This window comes from Castor canadensis, chromosome 4 (assembly GCF_047511655.1).
Source record: "Castor canadensis chromosome 4, mCasCan1.hap1v2, whole genome shotgun sequence".
Lineage (NCBI taxonomy): Eukaryota > Metazoa > Chordata > Mammalia > Rodentia > Castoridae > Castor > Castor canadensis.
Genome location: NC_133389.1, coordinates 66,234,558 through 66,256,769, shown reverse-complemented (window position 1 = coordinate 66,256,769; position 22,212 = coordinate 66,234,558). Strand labels below are relative to the sequence as shown.

The following is a 22,212-nucleotide window of genomic DNA, read 5'->3' as shown; positions in this document are numbered from 1 at the left end:
GCAAGAATTTCTAGGCAAGGTAAAAATTACAGAAGAGGAAAGAAGAGATTTGTGGGTGGGTCTAAGTCATTCAGGCAGCCTTCTCCAAGCCTGAGGCCTTTCTACTCCACTGATGATCCCAACTATAATCCCACAGTCACAACTGTACAGATGCCCACAACCTGAGCTTGTGCTGCTTCTCAGTAGGCGGTTAGCTGGGTTCTGACACCCCTGGGTCAGCATCAGCCACTGTCAGAGTAGCAGTCACTCAGCAACTCAGCACGCTCCTCCCTTCCTCACACTGCACCCCAAGTCCAGCAGTATCTGTCTGCAAAGGGCCCATCCACACTGCATCCAGGGGCAGCTGTCCTGTCCACCTTTAATTACAGAAGGTGGCATGTGAAAATCTACCAGCCTTTCTTCGGTATCTGCACGGAATACAGGGGTCCTGCTATCAGCTAAAACACAGAAGACAGAAGAAGGCATTTCTTGGGGGAAAGGAAATTGTGTAATGAGAGAAAAAAGTCATAGAATAGACTCAGAAACTTGGAAATAATTAGCAGTTTTAATAAAGCAATATTCTAATTTATGACATCATATAAAAAGAGAAGTTCAGTGGAAAGTTAAGTTTATTTCTGGATATACCACATTAAAATATGTGCCATGTTTATTCAGAATATCATAATCAATGCAAAAAATACAACTCTCTTCTCCCCTATAAAAGTTAATACAATACTGTGGGCTAGATACATGATATTTTAGTTAGGTCTTCAGGACTGATTTCTCGGAAAAAAAACCTCGTTATATACAACAAATTTATCATACAAAACATATACATCATAATTGTAGTGTAGAAAAATGAAGTTCACAAAATATAACTTAGGCAATTTACTTTACACAAATGTATTCTAGTTAAGTTTTTCAAGGGCTTCACCAATTAGTCGAACAGCAATGCTCTTCCCTTCATCTGTCTGAATAATAAGCAACGCTTCAAACCTTCCTGCCGACTCTGGTCTGAAGTGCACGGGGATGTGGATATAATGCCGGGCGCTATGGAGAGAACCAAATAGCATATGATGTGACAACAAGCAGTCACAAGCCAGAACCCAACGTTGGTACAGGCTCGATGAAAAATCTAAGTCACACTCCACCAACATCTCTAGTTTCTTTGATGTTCTTACTTAATAAGAAACTGAAACAAAAGAAAGAAAACTCTAAAATTCATACAGCTCAGTAGTAGAACACTTGCCTGGTACATGTGAGGCCTTGGGTTCAATCCCTCCCACCACAAAAAAATGAGTAGAATACAGTTGGATTGAAACAGTGTATCATCTATATCCCTGGCTAGCCAATAAAAACAGAAGAGGAAATAAAGGTCTGACTTATTGTATGTGGGGCTCTGCACTCCATCTGTAAAAGCAGGTCGCTGTCCTCCTAAGAAAGGGTGAGAGACTTTCCTAAATATACCTGATTTCACTCAATTCTGGCAGTATACTGGGAAGATTAAAACAATTTGTTTCATTCCTAACTAAAATTTATATGAAACTATTTTCAGATTATATACAGATAGGCAACAAGTATCCTGTGTTTAAAACTAGCACTGGGGAGGTTTGTTTTTGTCCCCAAAATATACCCGCATGGCTGTGAATAATCTGCATAAACTTTATACATAGCCTATGTTTTATGTGACACTGTCAACTTTCAGTCTTAATTGTTTTTATGTGAAAGTCTAACACAGGGAAAGCACTCCATCTCTCAGTCTCTTCTCAGGGCTTTAAGGTGTGGCCATCAGAAGTAACATATACTTCCCAATGTCTCCCTGATGAAACCCAGTATGTAGTGTTGGCTTTTGGATGTAGAACAGTAGTTGGGCCAGAGATTTAGGAAAGAATTTAAATATTTCCAAGGCCCTCTCCTGGATATACCCAATGGCACAGATATGTACCTTTAGCATTTGCTGTTGTCCCTCGGTATCCACAGGGACTGGGGTTCTATGACCCTCATGGAAACCAAATAGGGGGATGGTCAAGTCCTTATTTAAAATAGCATAGAGTTTATACACGACATATGCTCATCCTCCCATACATTTTGCCAGTATAATACCTATACAGTGTAAATGCTATGTGAACAGCGTACTGTATGGCTTAGGGAATAATGGGAGAAAAAGTCTGTACGTGTTCAGTACAGATGTAATCTGTGGATGGTGAAGAAGGCACGGATACAGGAAACTGTATGTACATACCTACATATAGTAAACATCTATGTTAATCTCCACCACTATCTATACAAGTGTATATATTTTATTATTTTTTTTTTTACAGGAGAGGAGATTGGACCAGGGCCTGTCTATACTAGGCACACATTCTATCATTAAGCTGCATCCCTGACCTCTATATTTTATTTAAAGTCTTGGTTACTTTCCCAAACACATTGTACTTTACCATGTAAAAAGCAAATGTACCTTTTATTTTTTAAATAAAACCCACCCTATGGCATTAACTACAATTTTCTTTTTTGTTAGCATTTCAATACTTCTGCCAACTTAAAAGGCTCCGTCATTTAGGAATTACTAGAAATAATAAGATATCCCCAAATGAAACTCTGGAAGGGCCCATTTTTAACAAGTTTCTTTATGGTATATGGAACTGTTCTCTTTCACGTATGGCCACACCACCCTGAATGTGCCCGATCTTGTCTGAAGTAGGAAGCATTGGGCCTGGTTAGTACTTGGATGGGAGAATTGTTCTCTTCCAAATAAGAAAGTGTTTAAAAATTGTTATGGTTTTAATATGAAGTGTCCCCCAAAGGGACCGTGTGTTGAAGGTTTGGTCCCTAGCTGGTGGATCCAGTCATGCAGAGGTGATTGAATCATGAGGTTCTGACTGACTGGATGCATTAATCCACTGACGTATTCATAATTTAATGCCATTATTTCAAGGTGGTAGAAATATTAGGAGGGACTAGCTGGGAAGTAGGTCACTGGGGATGTGCCTCTGAAGGATGTATCTTGTTGGGTCTTCTGTCTCTCTCTTTCTTTCTCTCTCTCTGCTTCCTGGCTGCCATGTGGTAAGCAGCTTTGCTCTGCCATGTCCTCCTAATACCATGCAGTTCTGCCTCACCACAGGCCCACAGCAATGGAGCCAGCAACCACGGACTTTATGGCCTAGGCAAGCGTCCACTGCGTAAGGTAATTATTACTTATGTATCTTCTGGGTGACCATGGTCCCACTGGAAATGTGTCCTTAATGGGATCACTGAGCAGACCACGATCTAATGATTAGTAAATGGCTGAGAACTGTTTCCAGGGTTCTGAGACAGAGATCTTGTTCCAACTGACAAAGCAAGCTAGCTGTTGCTCTCAAGGGACAGTTACATTTTATGAGTACCTTTGTCCAATGTCAAAGTGTCCAATGTTTGGGACAAACACAAAAACACTTGATTTTATAGGGAGAGTAAGCACCCACCACTGCAGTGCTGTGGTGAGCATGCAGTTAGTGCAGCAGCTGGCTTCTGCTCTGCTTCTCCACAGCTAAAAGCAGCCAGCTTTTCCCTCTTACTTCCTATGACATTTAAAGTCTGTGGATGTGCCATGAGAAAAATCTTTGCCCCAGAGTTCATGTCATTTGGTTACACAGATCACAGAATTAGTGCTTTATATACATAATTTTCTCATTCATATTTTATCCAATTTACAATGAATTTGTGCTATTAAAACTGATAGTAGAATTATAAATTTATTCTGTAGTTACAAAATGATAGTGAATGTCAATCAATACTTTCTGAAAACTCAAGATCAGAATTACCTAAGTATAAAATTATCTCATTTAAAATTACTCTTAAAGTGTAGAAGTTTTAAAAGAGCTGAATATATTCAAAGAATATAAACAAATGTACCTTCTGATTCTATTTAAAACGCTACCTTGCCTAAATTACCCAACTATTTCTTGAATTTAAAAATATTTTCTCATGCTCTGTCAAATGTCATTAACATGACCCAGGCTGCATACAAAAGCGGGGTGCTGACTTACAACAGCTTAACATTTTCTAGTACTGAGATAGCAAGTCAATAGCTCATTTCAATAAAAACGGATAATTTTAAGTGGGTCATAATGAATGAATGCCTTTTTAATTTTTTTGAGATAAGGTCTTGTGTAGCCCAGGCTGGACTTGAACTTGTGATCCTCCTGCCAGACTAAGGCAGTGCTGGGATTACAGGTGTACACTTCTTATATTTCAAAACTGGCTTTTGGAAAACAAGCTGAAGCTAAGCAACATGTTATCTTATTGATAACAAATGTATTTCTCATCATCCCTATAATAACAGTGTAGTCAGAATCTTCAGGAAAAGCAACAAACCACAATTACATCCAGGCAGTTTCACACAGAAGGAATGAGCTACATCTTGGTTAAAAATTAAGATATTAGTAGGTATGGAAACAGCCAAGATGCCCCAGCACTGACGAATGGATTAAGAAAACGTGGTATCTATACACAATGGAATTTTACGCAGCCATGAAGAAGAACGAAATGTTATCATTCGCTGGTAAATGGATGGAATTGGAGAACATCATTCTGAGTGAGGTTAGCCTGGCCCAAAAGACCAAAAATCGTATGTTCTCCCTCATATGTGGACATTAGATCAAGGGCTAACACAACAAGGGGATTGGACTATGAGCACATGATAAAAGCGAGAGCACACAAGGGAGGGGTGAGGATAGGTAAGACACCTAAAAAACTAGCTAGCATTTGTTGCCCTTAATGCAGAGAAACTAAAGCAGATACCTTAAAGCAACTGAGGCCAATAGGAAAAAGGGACCAGGAACTAGAGAAAAGGTTAGATCAAAAAGAATTAACCTAGAAGGTAACACCCACGCACAGGAAATCAATGTGAGTCAATGCCCTGTATAGCTATCCTTATCTCAACCAGCAAAACCCCTTGTTCCTTCCTATTATTGCTTATACTCTCTCTATAACAAAATTAGAAATAAGGGCAAAATAGTTTCTGCTGGGTATTGGGGGGGGAGAATGAGGGGGTGGAGTGGGTGGTAAGGGAGTGGGTGGGGGCAGGGGGGAGAAATGAACCAAGCCTTGTATGCACATATGAATAATAAAAGAAAAATGAAAAAAAAAAAAAAAAAGATATTAGTAGGGTGCCTGTGGCTCACGCCCGTAATCCTAGCTACTCAGGAGGAAGAGATCAGGAGGATTGCAGTTCAAAACCAGTCCAAGCAAATAGATTACAAGACCCTATCTCGAAAATACCCAACACAAAAAAGGGCTGGTGGAGTGGTTCAGGTGATAAGAGGGCCTGCCTAGCAAGTGTCATGCCCTGAGTTCAAAACCCGGTACTGCCAAAAAAAAAAAAGAAAAAACGAGATGATTAAAAAACTGAATGTTAATATGAAAATATTCTGACATTCTAATTGTCAAAAGTATATTTCAATTTAGGTAATACCAATACTATACAAATATACAATGCCTTAAGTAATACAGGATCTAGACTGAACATGTGGCCTACCTGCTAGTTCTTATGTTGAAACCCTTAGGTCACGGACTCGTGGCCATGGGATCTTAGGGAGTTCCCTTCCTCTTTTGCCACAAGAAGACAAAGAGAGGGCTGCTCTCTGTGAAGCAAGCAGCAGCTCTCATCAGATACCAAGTTTGCTAGCATCTTGATCTTGGCCTTTCTAGGAACCAGAATTATGAGAAATTGATTTCTGTTGTTTACGAGCTACTGAGTCGATTCTGTTCTAGCAGCCTGGAGGAACTGAGATGTTACAGAAGGATTACCCACTGACTCTGCACCTGTCCCTTCCTTCACCAATTGTTCCCTTCCTACTCTTCATCTCAGAAAAGATGCTGCCTCTATAACACCATTGTAATGGATGAGGCTTAGGTTCTTCTGGAAAGGGTCAAGAAAGTAGCTGATTCTGTGTACGAATTTTAGCTTAAATATAATTTTAAAAATATCTATGGAAGCAAATTAGGCAGAGACTACAATATCAAGAGAATTTGAGAACATGGACTCAATGAGGAAAGTTGCAAAATGAAGGTTAACTCCTAGGTTTTAACTTCTAACTATGAAAGTGAGAACAGTGACACAAAGCTGAACAACTTAACAAACAATTTAACCAGTTGTTTTAAATATTGATTCCTTACTGAAACTACAGTTGAGATATACACAAATGTTTTTAAAAAACTAGATACCAAGCTCAAGAGAACTTTATTAATGCAACTTTTTAGGAAGCCTTTAAGTTATTATTTTTTTTAAGATAAGAGCTTCTTAAAATAAAAATTTTAAGTCCTTCTAATTTGTGACAGGTGTATACTGTAGCTAGTTTATACAGAAATATTTCACTGATCAACAGCATACAAGGGCTGGGGATGTAGCTCAGTGTAGAGCACTGCCTAGCATGCAAAAGGCCCTAGATTTCACCCAGCACTGTAAAATAAGTAAGTAATAAAATAAGTAAGTAAATAAAATGTACACCTGGAAAAAGCTGGCTCAAATTAGGGATATGAACCAGTCTGAGAATCAGTAGGGAACAGAATTAATAATGTAGCTATAATAAAATTTGAATTAAGATAATAACTATGATCAGGATAGATACTTTATTCAGTATTAGTACTCAGTCACCACATTTAGGGATTTAAATGGTCTCTTTTTGAACAAACGAAGCACCTCTGCAGTTGTACTACCATGTATTCAGTAGCACCAACCTATTACCATAAACACTGTAGCACCACCAGTCCCAAATCAATCGGGACAATAACTGCAGAGACTCACACCACTGTGAGACTAGAACTCAAAGCACAGAAGCTAGAAAACTTGGATTTAGTTGTATTTTAAACCTGGGCCTCTCTCTTCTATGTATGTGTTGAAGGGATCAAAAGAGGCAGCACTGATGTGAATCATTGATGTTCCATCAAAATTTCTATAGTGCTGATGGATCCTTCCAAAAAAAAGGCACCTAAGTGAGAAACTTGATAGTGGAGAGGAAGATACTTACATCTGCTTTTCTTCCTACGTCTGAGCAGTATTGCCTATATGTCTCTTAATACTCCTCTATATAATTCAGTATCAGATGCATTAGCATCTCCATTTTGCAAATGAGGAAACAGTGGCATAGAGAGGTTAAGACTGCAGTAATTTTCTACATGCATTATACATTCATTGTTGACTGTGCAGGACCGAAATCTACTGTTTGTGCCTTTAGATCAGACTCCTGTGAGGCAAAGGAAGTGTTTAATACACAAGTAGATAAACATGTCTGATAGTACAAAGTGGAGGAGAAGGGGTGATGGAAGGGAGAAAGGAGTGAAAAGAAGGGGTAGAGTGTAGAGAACAGTCCTCAACCAACTCATCTTCCAGAATTCTAGAAATCTGGGTAAACTTCAATTGAAGAGCAATGCTTGTCTTAATAACTCAGTAGAAGACAGTCCTAGAATATTTGCAAGTGGTCCAAATTTTCAAGCAGGACATGTTTCTAGACTAGTTCTCTAGTTCTTAAAATAATTAAGTGGCTTAAAGGTTCAAGATGAAGTTAAAATTATTCTTCAGTCTTAAACCCAATAGAACTCTACTGTTAAATTCTAAATGACAGTGCTAACCCTGTTTGAGAGTTCAACCTAATTGTTCTATAGACAAAGACCATTTGCAAGGATGACAAGAAAATAAGGAAGAGAGAGCAGATCAAAGCAACAAAAGACTGTTTCCCATTCCTGAATATCTGTCAAGACCTTGGTTAATTTCCATCATCAATGACACCAATAACTCATTCACTTCCAGGGAGAGGAGAAAACAAAAGCAAGGCCCTGATTTAAGAATAATAAGGGTACTTGAAGGATGACAATCAGAAAATACAATAAAAGTTTTCCCACTTAATTGGAGGTGTTTGGTCCCAATTAGTGAAAATTTAAATCTTTAGTTCTCAATATACAGCATATGAAACATGATTTACTCTAAAAGTTAATAACGAGATAATTAAACTATTGATGCAGCAGGCAAGAGAAATCATGCTGGATCCAAACCCCAATGGGGCAGCCACACTATTAAGTGACTCCGGATGTCATGAAATGCTCCCTGCAGCCTCTTTCCTCTCTTCTGAGCATAACGCTCTTGCTGCTGGCAATGAAGATGGAGTCTCCAACAGGAGACCATGCTCCCCCTAACTCCCAAGAGACAAGTCCTGCACCCCTGAGAACATTGGGATTTATGATAAACTCACCGCAAAGAGTATTTGGAATGTTTGATGTAGAAAGGCTCTCTGGGACTCAAAAACTTCAGCTGGAATTCAACAGGAAACACTTTATGAACTTACGCAAATTAGATATTTTAGCATATACAAAACATACCCTACATTGTTAACTAAAGACACATTGTGTAAATTTAGATACAGCCACAAAATTAGGTAGGACAACAAATGCTCATGTAACGAAAACACAATTTGGGGAGTTTTAACATGAGTTTATTCCAGTTTTGACTAAAGTAAATGTTATCCAGAAATTTGTCCGTGTGAAAAAGGAGGAAAAGGAAGTTAAAAAATAAAAACAAAAATTTTGATTTTCAAATACAAGATCATAAACTTCAACAAATTTCTTTCCAAATACAGTATCAGGAATTTAAAAAAGTTAACTCATTATTACAACTTAAATATAATCTATAGAATATGTTTCTACATCAGGAAAATGATTATCAAAAAGTTAAATGCCAACCAGGTGCCAGTGGCTCACGCGTATAATCCTAGCTACTCAGGAGACAGAGATCAAGGTTCACTATTGAAAGCCAGCCCTGGGCAAACAGCTTGCAACACCCTATCTCACAAAAACAAAACAAAACAAAACAAGACAAAACAAAACAAAACCATCGCAAAAAAAAGGCTGGTGGAATGGCTTAAGTGGTAAGGAGCACCTGCCTAGCAAGTGTGAGGGGACCCGAGTTCAAACCCCAGTGCTGCCACCTCCCCCAAACTAAGTGAGTGCATTTACTTTTCAAAACCCACAGTAATGCTTCCAACTTACCGAGTGTGTAATGAAAGAACTGTTTCGCAGATTGACTTTGAGCATCCTTGATTCCCCGACTCTGGTTGGCAGGAACATATACACATCTTCTGGGGCATACACACCACGGCGACTCAAGTCAAGGTGCCTGCATTGGGAACAGTTTTGAAAGACAACTGTTTAAAATCTGTAATAATAAATGATTTTTTATATCTTAAATTATGTAGTACTGCTTTAGTTTGTGTTTTCTCCTACAAGTTACTTTAAAAACCATTTCCTAATGGCACTTATCTAATCTAATCTATGTGAACAACAAAGCAAGTAGGTTTTTAGAAGATGATGAAGTTAGGGACCCTCTGTGAGCACTGTTTCTGCCCATCTCATTAAAGCCTGGCTCCCCACCCACCTTGGTCCAGACTATAGCAAGCTGGCCCTTTATCTCAATTCTTGCCATGCTGTTCTGAATTGTCACAAAGTGACTGACTTCTCTGAGCCTCTCCAGGGAGCATGTGGAGCATGTGGTGATGGGAGCACTTCCTCTGCCTCAGTTCCACATGCTATTTCTGCAACTCCCAGCTTTCAGGGTCACCCTCTGCTCCCTCACCTCTCCACTTAGCACAATGCTCTCCCTCAGGTAGTCCCATCCCTGGTGAACTCCACAATGCCCTGACTTGTACCTTAGCTTGTATTTAGCCTCTGTGCACCACACCCCATCTTCAGTGACCATACAGACTCTCTCTGGTAGCTCCAAGCCATTCCAGGCTCCACAAATACAAGTAAGCCTGTGATCCCTCTCTTCAGCCCTGATCCTCTCAGAGAACTGTTGTGGGAGCCACCAAAACACTCTCTTGCCTCCTTATATGCATCACTGAAGTCTTCAGGTCTCTTGCTACAGACTTCTCCAAAGTCCCTTCTCATCTGGTCCTTGACCCTGTTTTACTCCTGGACTAGTGAAACACGGTCATGACTATGCCTTCCTCCAATCAGTCTGCTCTACACAACAGGCTTTCTGAACAACTCTGTCCCATTTTGCTGTGGCTCCAGAAGCCCCTCTCCAGCCTCTCCCATGCCACACTCCTATCCCAGACAGGGCTCTAGAGCCCACAGTCTTCTGCATGGCTGGCAACTTTCTTCACCTCCTTCGCCTGGCCTGTGTCACCCATCTTTAACATAAATGGTTCTTTTCAGGGATATTCTTCCCAGATGCCACAGACTGAGTTGTTCCTGTCATATTTCCCATTTTCTTCCCCCAGCACTTCCCAGGGTTTGTGATCAAGTGTACCAGTGTGAATATGGAAATTGCTGTAGCTTCTCCAGAAAGAGCCATGGAGGCAGGACCAGGGTGATCCCCATGCCCCATCTCAGTGCCCCTGCGCAGTCAGAACTCAGGTGGATAAATGATAGCACAGAATGAGAGAGCACTGAGAATACATATTCTTCAAAGAACTCTAATTTCCTGAAAAATGCATTATTGTTCTATTAGAAACTAAATGAACAAATCTGTTAAATTTAGCAAGTATTTAACATGTATTTTTCTTTCAAGCACTTTCTCCCAGAATAAAATTAGACCTAACTGTTAAGTAGGGAAAGAAACATTTTCATTAGGTAGGATACTTAAATATTATCATTAAAGCTGTATAAATTGTTGATATAAAATTTACATTTTAAAGTTTTAAGAATCTACTTTCATATGTTACTTGTGGGGATATAAAATGACACGATTTGGGGAAACTATTTTGCAGCTTATTTAAAAGTTAAACATATGCTTGTTGGTGACACAGTGATTTGGGGTAAATTTAGATATAACCCCAAAATAAACAAAAACATCTACAGAAATGCACATACAATAATTTAGCTCATTGTACCTTAATTCATAGCAATAGGAAAATGGCCATAGGAAAATGAATAAAATGCAATACATTCATATAACAGAATATTAAACAATAAAAAGAAACAAGCCATAAGCACATTTAACAGCATGAATGAATCCCAGAAAACATTATGTTGAAAGAAGCCAGACACAAAGAGTATATATGTTTATGAAATTCAAACAAAACTAATCTATGACAGAAACCAGAACTGAACAAATCGTGACTGCAAGGAGATATGTAGGAACTTTCTAAAGGAGAGCAATATTCTCTATCTTGGTCAGAGTGGGAACAACCCACTAAACACACAGGCAAGACACTGAGGATTTTACTGCCACTGCTGCACCTCAATAATGTGTGGGGGAAACTCCTAAAAATGACATGAACAGCATACATACCCAGGCAGGAGAGCAGAAGTCTCTGGCACAGTGCGCCTTCGGGATGTAACTACATTATCTATTTTAATGAGGGTATCTGTGGAAGAGGATGTGTTTCCATGCTCATTTTCTGCTCTGATGCTCTGTACAGAAAAATCATACAGTAAAGGGAGGAGAAACAAATACTCTAGAAAGCATAGAGACATTTGCCTGTTAGAGAATTCTACCATTTCCTTTAAAATATTTAAAAAGGGGACATGAGTTTTAAATTCCCTGAATTGCAAACTGTTTCATGTGCTGGCCTAGTTTCTTTCATGCACACGTACATGTTCACAGGTACTAACTTACATAATTAATTTCAAACGCTGGTTTTGTGCATTATATGAATAGAGCCAAACCCAAAGAAAATACATGTCAATTAATAAAAACAGACAAGAAAATTAAGATATGGGGCTATACAATAGAATTAGTGAAAGTGAAGTAATATCAGGAAAATGTTTGCATTTTCAGGCATTGTTCATGTCAGTTTCACTTATGAGTTTTTAACTATACACAATATTTTGCTTAACTCCAGTATAATACTCACTTTTCCAGAGAGCTGGAATCTCAAAGTGTGTTTCATGTGAGGCTCTTTAACAGGATGACACTCAACATCCCAAAATTGGGCATAATCCCCTCTATCTCTTGGCAAAAACGTGATGGAAACCTACGAAACACACCAGAGGAGACATGGAGGCCCTGAACATTACACACAAACAGTTAGATTACCAATTCAGTTTCAATATGAAGAAATTAAACAACACGTGCTTTTGCATTAGCTAGTTTCCCCTCTAAATGAAAAAGAATTTTATTTCTGGTGGGTTTGGTACTGTATCAGATCCAAATATACTTTTTTTTTTTTTTGCTGGTGGTACTGGGGTTTGAATTCAGAGCCTTAAAAATATAAAAATATACTTTTGTTGAAGGCTTTATAAAACATATTCCTCAAAATTTAGCAAATGTTTTTTGGAGCTTTCAAAGTATTAGAGCCATCAAGCCTAAGAGCCCAAGAAAAACTGGTCTTTTACCACCATCCTTATAGCCCCCTCTGCTGGCCACACAGTAGGAGATGAAGTTGCGGAGACCAGGGGAGTAGTAAGGGTGATAGGAACAAGGAAAGTGCCCTGTGCTAAATTTTAACAGTCCATATCATAATTCAAAATCCTATTCAAGAGCCCTGACTACATGACCTACAATGTTTACAACATGTGAAAAACTCAATGATGAGAAAGTGGTAATATTTAAAAATAGTGTTAATATTTAATAGTGTTATCATGATTACCAGCGTTAAGCGCTATAGCTTTATCAAAGAATTCAGTGTTAATACTTGTGATCGCCAGTTTGATTAACAATGAATCAGTATCTCTGCTAAACATTCAAACACAGAAGTGACCTAATTTCTGCCCTTGCAGACATAAGGAATTTAACCCAGCAGCTGAAGCTTATGGTTTCTGAGAGCCTAGAGGGAAAGGCTGAACTGATCCAGGTGAGAGCCTCCAGACCAGGGAATTAAACTAGGAAAGAGAACATGGACCAAAAGGGGCGAAAACAACCACATCCTGCATAGAGGTACAGGGTATACAACACTTCTGGAACCACTGGGGACTAGCACATGTAATCCCAATCACATCCCCTTCAAACACCCAACTCAAAACAAAACAAAACAAAGAGGAAGGGAAAAACTTATTACTATGCATTGAACAGTAAGGACAATACTGAGAACTTTAATGTGCATGTCAAACTGATCAATGCCTCAAAAATTACTGTGTATAGCTGCTACTTTAAGAAATCAGTTGGCCACACACTGGTGCCTCATGCCTGTAATCCTAGCTACCTGGGAAGCTGAGATTGGGAGAGCACAGTCTGAGGCCAGCCCAGGCAAGACCCATCTCCAAAATAACCAGAGCAAAATGGGCTAGGAGGTATGGCTCAAGTGGTAGACACCTGCTTCAAAAAAAAAAAAAGGAATAGGTCTGGGCTGGGGAGTGGCTCAAGTGGTAGAGTGTCACAAGCCCTGAGTTCAAACTCTAATACTTCAAAATTGAAAAAAAAAAAAGAAAAAAAGGCTGTAACAAAGTGCTCTGTGAATCATTACTACATATATCGGTAATTGTACTGTTTGGTCATACATTCCTACGTTGCTGAGTATAGCATGGTTTCTCATCTTTCCCCTAATACTAATGAAGTAACCAAACTCAGAAGTCGTTTGACAAAGATTTATTGAGCATCTGCAGTGTGGTCAACAATTAGCTAGCCCAGGACACATGGTGCCGAACACCCACAATCAGGCCTCCTACAGTGTGCACTTCCATGTCACCTACTTTTGAAAAGGAGAAATTCCTGGAATACAACCTGGCCCTGCATCCTGTTGTCTCTTCCTCCCTCCCTTTCTAGCAGCTTTACTGAAACACAATTCATATATCGTATGTACTACATGTATGTTTTATTTTTGGTTTATATGATGTTTTGGGATCTTAAAAAAAAACCACTTAAGCAGGACTGGCTAATTTTTAGGACAACCACAGCCTAAGCAGGGAGTTAGCCTCAGCAGTAAAAACTCAACAGTGCAAAGCTACAGCTCACCCCCTACACCCTAGGAGGCACAGTTTCTCAGCCTTAATCGCCTGGGGCCAGGTACAAGCAAACAGAGACCACTGCCAGAGTTTGCTAAAATAATTCAAACTAGCCACGCCTGAGCTGTTTGTTCTGCCCTACTTTGTCTTTGCTGTGGAAATCCTAATAAAGGCCATGGCTGCAGCTCTACCCTTGCTCCTTCCTCCCACCATCTGATCACCAGTGTTTCCCCTTGGGATCCTGCATGGCATGAGCTAACCTCCTCTTTGGAACCTGTGAGCGTAATAAACTTTGTTTTCTTTTCTTGTGACCTCTCATAGTTGCAGCTGACTGAAAATCACATAAAAGAACATCAACTACCATTCAATCCACCCATTCCAAGTATACAGCCAATAATTTTTAGAATATTTATGGAACTATGTAACTAAAACCACACACTAGCTTAAGATATTTTCAACAATCCAAAAAGAAATCCAAAACCATTTAACAGTCACTCCCCATTCTCCATCCTCTTTAACACCAGAAAGCCCATGCTGTACATTGCACGTAAACAGTAGCATAGAAAATGTGGTTTGTTGTGCCTGACTTCTTTCACTTAGCTAATGGTTTCAAGGTTTACTCCTCTGAGTGTAATATGTACTGGTCATGTCACTCCTTTTTATTGCCAAACAAATTCACTGCCCAGAGGCATGGATATGTTACATGTTGTTTATCAATCAGTTGATGGATATTTGGGTTACGTCCTTCCACCTTTCGAGGTGATTATGAATAATGTTGCTATGCATATTTGTGCATGAGTTTTTGTTTAAATACCTGTTTCAATTAAAAAAAAAAATCCAGAAGTGGAATTACTGATTGTATGGTAATTCTACCTTCATTTTATTGAGGAACTGTCAAACTGGCTATACCATACTCCATTCCTACCAGCAATGTAAAAAGTTCCAGCTTCTCCATATTCTCAGTGACACATTTTTTTTCAATCATAATCATAATAGGTATGAAGTGACAGCTCATTTCTGGCTTTCATTGCATTTTGCTAATGACTAGAAATTCTAAGCTTTTTTTGTGTGTGTGGTACTAGGGACTGAACTCAGGTTGCTGTGCTTGCAAAGCAAGTGCTCTACCACTTGAGCCACCCTTCTTTTTGCCTTTTAGTTTTTTAGATAGGGCTGGTCCTGAACCACAATCTTTCTACCTACACTTTCCAAATAGCTGGAGCTGGGATTCCTGGCATGTATCACCACACCTGGCTTGTTTTGAGATAGGGTCTCATTAACCTTTGTTGGGCTGACCTTAAATTGTGATCCTTCTATCTTCACTTCCTGAGTAGCTGGGATTACAGATGTGTATCACCACACCTGGCTTCTAATCATCTTTTCTTGAGTTTATTGGCCAATATATCTTCTTTGGAGAAATGTCTACATAAATCCTTTGTTCATTTAAAAAGTTGGGTCATTTTAGCTGGTGGCTCATGCCTGTAATTCTAGCTACTTGGGAGGCTGAAATTGGGAAGACCACAGTTTGAGACCAACCTGGGCAAATAATTTTTTGAGAGCAAAATAGACTGGAGGTGTCGGTGTGGTTCAAGCAAGTGTGAAGCCCTGAGTTCAAAGCCCAGTCCCACCAAAAAAAAAAAAAAGGTTATTTGTTCTTGAGTTGTGAAAGTTCTTTACATATTCTGGATACAAGTCCTCAACTATATGACTTGTAAGTACTTCTCCCACTCTATGAGTAGTCTTTTCACTTTCTTAATGGTGTCACTTAGATGCATAAATGTTTTTAATTTTGATAATTCACCTAATTTTTCTTTGACACATTTACTGGTGTCAACCTGAGGTCATATGGACTTATTCCTCCCTATATTTGAGAGGTTTTATATTTTTGCTTACATTTAGGGTCCATTCTGAGTTAATTTTTATGTATAGTGTTCGGTAAAGATTCATTCTAATTCTTTCACCTGTGGATATCCAGCTGTCCCAATACCATTTGTTAAAAAATATTCTATCTACATTGAATTATCTTGGTGCTTATCAAGAGTATCAACTGAGCATAAATATGAGGGTTTATTTTGGGATTCTCACATATCTATGGAACTCTCTGCCCACCTTATGTCAATACCAGCATGTTTTGAAGGTACTCTGGCTTTGTAGGTTTTGAAAATGGGGACGTCTAAGTCCTTTAACTTTGTTGTTTTTCAAGATTGTCTAGGCTCTTCTGGGTCCCTTATATATCCATATGAATGTCAGGATCAGCTTGTCAACTTCAAAACAAAACAAATACAAAAAGAGTGTGATGTGAACTCAGGGAAGTAAAAGAAAGCAGGAAATTATGTGACCATGAAGTGAATGCTTAATCTCAGAGATGAGAGACTTAAGGGATTAAAGCCTAAAAAAAACCAAAAAAACAAAAAACGTTCCTACTGAGCCAAAGGGAAATCCCTCAATGTCCTTCCTGCTTATTCTTCTAATATAATACATAGCTGGTCCACCTTATCACATCCTGGCTGATACCAACTTTATCAACTTTTCCATTAAAGTCAAATTGGACTTAGTACAGTCAATGATGGAATGTCTTCATGCCAAGTGTATCTCTTGTATAACTGATTGTGTAATGGCTGAATTGAGAAATTTGGGCAGAAGTATCAAGTGGTGCCAGGTGGCTCAATCTGTAATCCTAGCTACTTAGGAGGCAGAGATCAGGAGGATCACGGTTGGAAGCCAGCCTAGGCAAATAGTTCAAGAGATCCTATCTCAAAAAAATCCATCACACACACACAAAAGGGCTGGTGAAGTAGTTCAAGGTGTAGGCCCTAAATTCAAACCCCAGTACCACAAAAAAAGGATTGCCAGGGATCCATGACTTGAACGATTGATTACCATGTATGCACAAAGGAACCTATGTAGATAACTGCTTAGTACAAGGAGTAACTCAGCACAAGTGACCACAGTCGACTGTGATCTCAAATAAAGAATCTAAGCTGGGCAACTATGGCTCATGCCTATAATCCTAGCTACTCAGGAGGCAAAGATCAGGAGGATCGCGGTTCAAGGCCCATCCTGGGCAAATAGTTCAGGAGCCCCTATTTGAAAATACCCAACACAAAAAAAGGCTGGCTTAAGTGGCAGAGTGGCTGCCTCGCAAGTGTGAGGCCCTGAGTGCTGCCCTCCACCTGCCCCCAGAGTTCCTATCACATACACTCTAATCAGATACAACATCAGGCAAATGCAGTCCCTAACTTCTGATTCTTCCAAGACAAAATTCCTTGCTTTCCTTAGAACACCTTTCTCTGCTGCAGTTCATTAAACATACCATCGCATGAGTTACTACGCATCCATTTGTTCTATTAGGAGCTAGGGTTTTGACTGGGATTATGTTGAATCTGTAGATCGATTTAGTAAGCACCGCTGTTGTAACAGTGCTAATGCTTCCCTCCACCGACGTGGGGTGTCTTTTCTGCTGGGATAATTTCTTTTGTTTTTTCCTTTTTGCAATTCCTCCTCAAATGTTGAACTTTTGTTGAGCAACATGTCTGTTCTCCTGCTTTGCTTCTGTGGTAGTTTGAAAAATAGAATAAACTATTTTGTAGAACTGTATGCCTTTCAAAAAAGTGACAAACCCTGAAGGCCTGTTATACAGACCCAGTAAAGCTCTGAGTTTTGGCAACTACTACAGCAGCTCCAAGAGTCTTTCATGACCAGTTATGAGTTCACAGCTGTACCCTACACCTTACTAGAAGTCTGAATGAATAAATGGGCTAATGTTGTGAAGGTGTGACAGTTCAATTCAATTTTAGCTATTAGAATGAAAAAGTATATTAAAGAGGCCAAGTGGATGTTGAGTGCCACTAGGAGACGTCTGAGAGCTCTGTGTCAGGGGTAGAAATGAACTAAGGATTTAGAGGTTCACAGCAGCTGGAGGGATCTGTTGTCTTTGAAGATGGTGATTATGCCATGAACACTGATTTGTTGCGGGGTGGTAGACTTTTCTGGCTATGGCTTGTGAACAAAACTCACCTCCATCAGCAACATGTGCTGCAAGCACAAGCAGCTGTGACCCTCCCCCACAGCAAACTTGATGCTTGTACAGCTGATACTTTTCTCATGGCAAGACTTTCTGCTGCAGCTCAGTGAAAGAATGCTAACTTGCACCAAAGAGGCCTCTCCTGTGGGGTAAACTGGCTGTGAGACCAGTACGGGTCTAGGGGAGACAAATTGAAGTGGCTGGGTCACATGAGGCACTCCTGGCCTATTAACATCATGTTCTTACCAAATGACTATGAAAAAAAATCAATCAAAGCTCACCTTTTGGATTTTATGGCTTTCCAGTACACCAGAAATGGGAGAACATCTGAATGCTGCGTAGGTAGCTCTAAAAACATCTCCACTTTCATTAACTCCCTGCAAAGTAATCATTTAAATAATCAAGTAAGAATCATAAAAGCCAGTGACTGGTTTCAGAGGCACCAATGCCTTTATGGTTACTGAAAACACACCAACTCCATTTAGCAGGAGAAGTAAGGGGAGCTCAATGTGTTGCTCCCAAGAGGAAGTGCTCCTCAGCTGAACTCTGCACAGACCATTATGCTGGCTGCCACAGCAATCTTTATGACTGACCTCCTTGACCACTGTGATCGTCATAATGCTGTTCACAATATCAAATGACTGTCTTTTCTTCAAATACTCTGAGGACCCTGATAAGTGCAGCATCAGTTCATTGTTTATTGCAAAAGGTCCAGTAACTATCTTTTGTACACATTTTATTAGTATTATGGCTCAAAAATATAGCTGTCACATAAAATACATGGCAGACAGGTCAGTGTTCTAAGCAACACATGACAAGCTGCTCACTTTGGGCAGTACCTCTGGCAGAGCTATGCGGCAGATGGTAGGCTAAGGCTTACCAGCAAAGACTGCTCCACCTTATACCCTGCACCAGTTGCCATGGATGAAACACAACAGCACTCAGGTCACAGGGAGGCAATTGTGTGCATAGCACTTGATAGTAAAACCCTGAATTTTGCTCAAAGTTATTTCAGTTAAAAATCAGGTCTGGGAGATAGAATTAAATGGAGCAGACATGTATTTTTACACAAATTCTCCAATGGGACTTTTATATCTCCTGGTGAAAAAAGACCGCACATGTATCATCCCCACCTACACAGAAAACCAAGTAAGTGAATTTGTGGGATAAATAACCACCATACTGACCTATGCTCATAGTCAGTGTTTAGAACAGCCCACATAAAGTCCAAACATAAGATGAATGTATCTGAGGCAGTCATGACTGACCTTGACATATGGGGGAGCAAAAGAGGACAGGTGCCACTTCACGTCCATGGGGCCATGATTCTCGAGTTCCAGACAGTTCTCTAAAAGGAATACATGTACCACAATTCACACAGTGACAAGCAGCCCCTTGTGATAGGCCTTAGGACCTCATCACAGGGAGGGATTCCTATCAGAGTCCAATGGAACTACAGGATTTTCTTTAAAAAAGTCAAATGTGTCAGATATCCTGTTTTGGATTTTATTCAAAGCATAATGCAAAGACACTGAAGGGCTGAAGCATGAGAACAGTAAGATAAAATGAATGGAAAGAAGTGGTGTCGCTTATTGACATGGTAGATGACTGTCTGGGACCTGATACATTTGCCACACCTATGAGATGCCCACATGCAGAAGCCTAGTGAGTTCACTTGAGCACACAGTAACTGCCTGAGTCATGGCCAATAGGTAATCACTTGGGGAGAACAGAGAGGGAATGAGACAGGTGGGACAGCCTGGATATGCTGCACTTCAGAAGTCAATATATGGAAGAATGGGCAGCAAAGAAATCTGAGGAGCAAGTCAGTCAGGAAAACCCAGGAATATTGGTACCACAAAAGCTGTGAGAAGTGTTCTAAGGAGGAAGGAGAAGTTGATAGTGTGAAGGGGTCAGATAAACAAAAACACCTAAAAAAGATCCTGGCTATGGCAAAATGGAGTTCTTCCAGGACCACAGGAGGTGCAGGTTTGCGGCACAGAGATGATGGCAGCCCAAGAGCCTGAGGAAGGAAAGCAGGGAGAACCCTTTCACTGGAAGACATGCTGAGAAACAACTTCTCCAGAAGGAGAAGTGGAGGCCAAGAAAGGCATCTCTCAGATTGTGATTATTCACACATTGTGGGCTGATGGAAATGCATAAAGAGGGAGAAACTGATGCCTAGGAGAGAGAAGGAACCAGAGAAAGTCTTGAGAAGTCAGGAACAGATGAACCTAAACTCCAAGTGAAGGGCTCTGTCTTTGACAGAAAAGCAAAGAAAAAAAACCTTTCATTTAGTGTAATGGCTTCTCTACTTTCAATGTGTGAGGCAAAGTCAAGAATTGGAAAAAGTGTCAGAGGGAAAAGGGGGGCACAGGGGACAGGAGCTCTGAGGGAGATGGAACGTAGGCTGCTGGTGAGGATATATGGAAATTGGGCAGGAAAGCCTTGTGTTGAGAGGGTACCTGGGACTTGTGACTGAATCTATTAGCAAAGGCTGTATGGTTTTACCCCGCAATGTCCTGCTGCTGGGATAGAGACATGGAGTAGCCAGATAGCTAGGTTTCATCAGAGTTTAATGTAGAGGAAGAGGGCATAAGGCAGTAAGTCATGACAGACAACAGGATTTAAGGGGTCAAAGAGAAGAAGGTCCTAAGCAAGGTGGTAGAAAGCACTAAGTTTGCAGGTTTTGATGAGGTTAGAGAACTGCTGCAATCTGTGTAGTAAGTGAGCTGGAGAGATGAGAAGGGTCAGGCTTGACATGGAATGAGAACAGGTACTGGGGGTAAATGGTAAGGTCAAGGATAGGTCCACAGAAGACAGAAACCAAGATGAAGGGCAGATAAAATCAAAGAGAAAGGCAAGGAGCAGAGTTGCCCAAATCTTTCTAATAGTCAGCCACACTACTACACTACCATTCATTCAGCCAAAGCCAGCAGATATGGAGGGAGGGAGATACTTTTGAGGAGTACTAGCAACATAGAGTGCCTACTAAGTGACAAACACCATGCTAATTGCTCTACATATATCATGAACAAATAACTTACTGAATTTACTCTCAGTGCCCCCTGTGGAAGGTGATGGTTACAATGGCCATTTTGCACACAGGGAAACTGAGCAGTCTGTTTAGCTTCTCTAGAACCTCAGAATCACTTAGTGACAGAACCCACTCCACCCACCTTCTTCTCTCTTTTATCTACTAATATTAATTCTGGTCAGAGATCTAGTGAGGGTTGGGAGGAATGGTTCTGGCCATCAAATAAAACTGAAGATACCTGGGAATACACAGTTCTTCAATGCCCAGTTATTCTGTGCCAATTTTAATCTTAGAACTCACATTTTAGGATTAGATTTTCAAATCCAGCCCACCATTGAAACGACTACCAATGGCTGCTTGATTTTCTACTGAAATAGGGGAAAATTTTGTACTTTTCATTAACTCAAGGTTAATTTAGAATTCAGTGGCAGAGCACTTGTAGGTGTGAGGCACTGGGTTCAATCCCCAGCACTGCAAAAATAAATGAATACACTAAACAATCAGAGCATTACACAGCACTAGATATCTGACTCACATAATTTTATGATACAATACCTGAAGTTTTACCAGGTTGTGTTACAGGAAAAGTGATCATCTTGCTTCTTATTTCAACTTTTGTTGAAGGTGGTTTTGTTACTGGTTTTGTCAAGTGACCAACAGAAAGCTCAGGTGCTGGGGTAAGAATTCCAAATGTGTTAGAGGCCAAATGAGGTAAAAGATCTTCTTGAGTCAAATCTTCTCGAATCTGAACTTTCACAATTTTCTGAAATGAGCCAAATAAAGGGTAACACACAAATGTAGCTATCATGTTAAAAGAAACAATTCTGATTTTGGAATTATGGTACAGAAATGACAAACAAATGAAAGACTAATGAATTTAGAAATTAAAGTTTAGTAAGATCACAAAGAAGTAAATCTTCTATCTCCTCTCTCCCAACTACCTTTTTTTATTAAGTAAAATTTGCAAATTAGTAATGGTTTCTAGGCTCCACTCTCCACCCTTCCCTTTTACAACCTCCAAGAAAATGGTTCAGATAATGAAGGGCAAAATTCTGTGTTCTGATTAAATATACCTAGTTGGACTTCATTTCACTTCTAAAATGTAAATTCGAATAAGGATTATGAAACTGAAGCTACAAAATAAAAGAATGTTACTCAGAAAAACATTTTACAAGTACCTTCTGTCTGTTGTCACAATGTATATAGATCAAACCACTCCATGGAAACATTGACGGTTTTGTAGATAAGGAGGAATTAGGACTCACAAGAATTTGTAGTTTACTCCTTTTAAAAAGAAAAAAAAAAAGAGTAATTTTGG

The 22,212-nt window shown here is 39.7% G+C and overlaps 1 protein-coding gene across 9 annotated transcripts in view; it reads right to left on the bottom strand.

The window, feature by feature from the left end:
* Positions 1 to 590: 590 nt before the first annotated feature.
* The window catches only part of Cep192 (centrosomal protein 192), a 127,471-nt gene continuing 105,849 nt past the window's right edge, over positions 591 to 22,212 (bottom strand). For 7 of the 9 annotated variants that reach the window (XM_074070383.1, XM_074070382.1, XM_074070380.1 and 4 more), the window contains 9 exons: positions 22,073 to 22,178; positions 21,450 to 21,657; positions 19,126 to 19,205; positions 18,139 to 18,234; positions 11,811 to 11,930; positions 11,246 to 11,367; positions 9,001 to 9,127; positions 8,208 to 8,266; positions 591 to 1,029 (listed from right to left, as the gene is read on the bottom strand). In XM_074070383.1, coding sequence (XP_073926484.1) covers positions 888 to 1,029; positions 8,208 to 8,266; positions 9,001 to 9,127; positions 11,246 to 11,367; positions 11,811 to 11,930; positions 18,139 to 18,234; positions 19,126 to 19,205; positions 21,450 to 21,657; positions 22,073 to 22,178 — 1,060 coding nt within the window. In that variant the 3' untranslated portion in view covers positions 591 to 887. Of the gene's footprint in view, positions 1,030 to 8,207; positions 8,267 to 9,000; positions 9,128 to 11,245; positions 11,368 to 11,810; positions 11,931 to 15,949; positions 16,098 to 16,142; positions 17,386 to 18,138; positions 18,235 to 19,125; positions 19,206 to 21,449; positions 21,658 to 22,072; positions 22,179 to 22,212 lie in introns of those variants that run through there. The other 2 variants (XM_074070387.1, XM_074070385.1) reach the window with 2 other exon arrangements.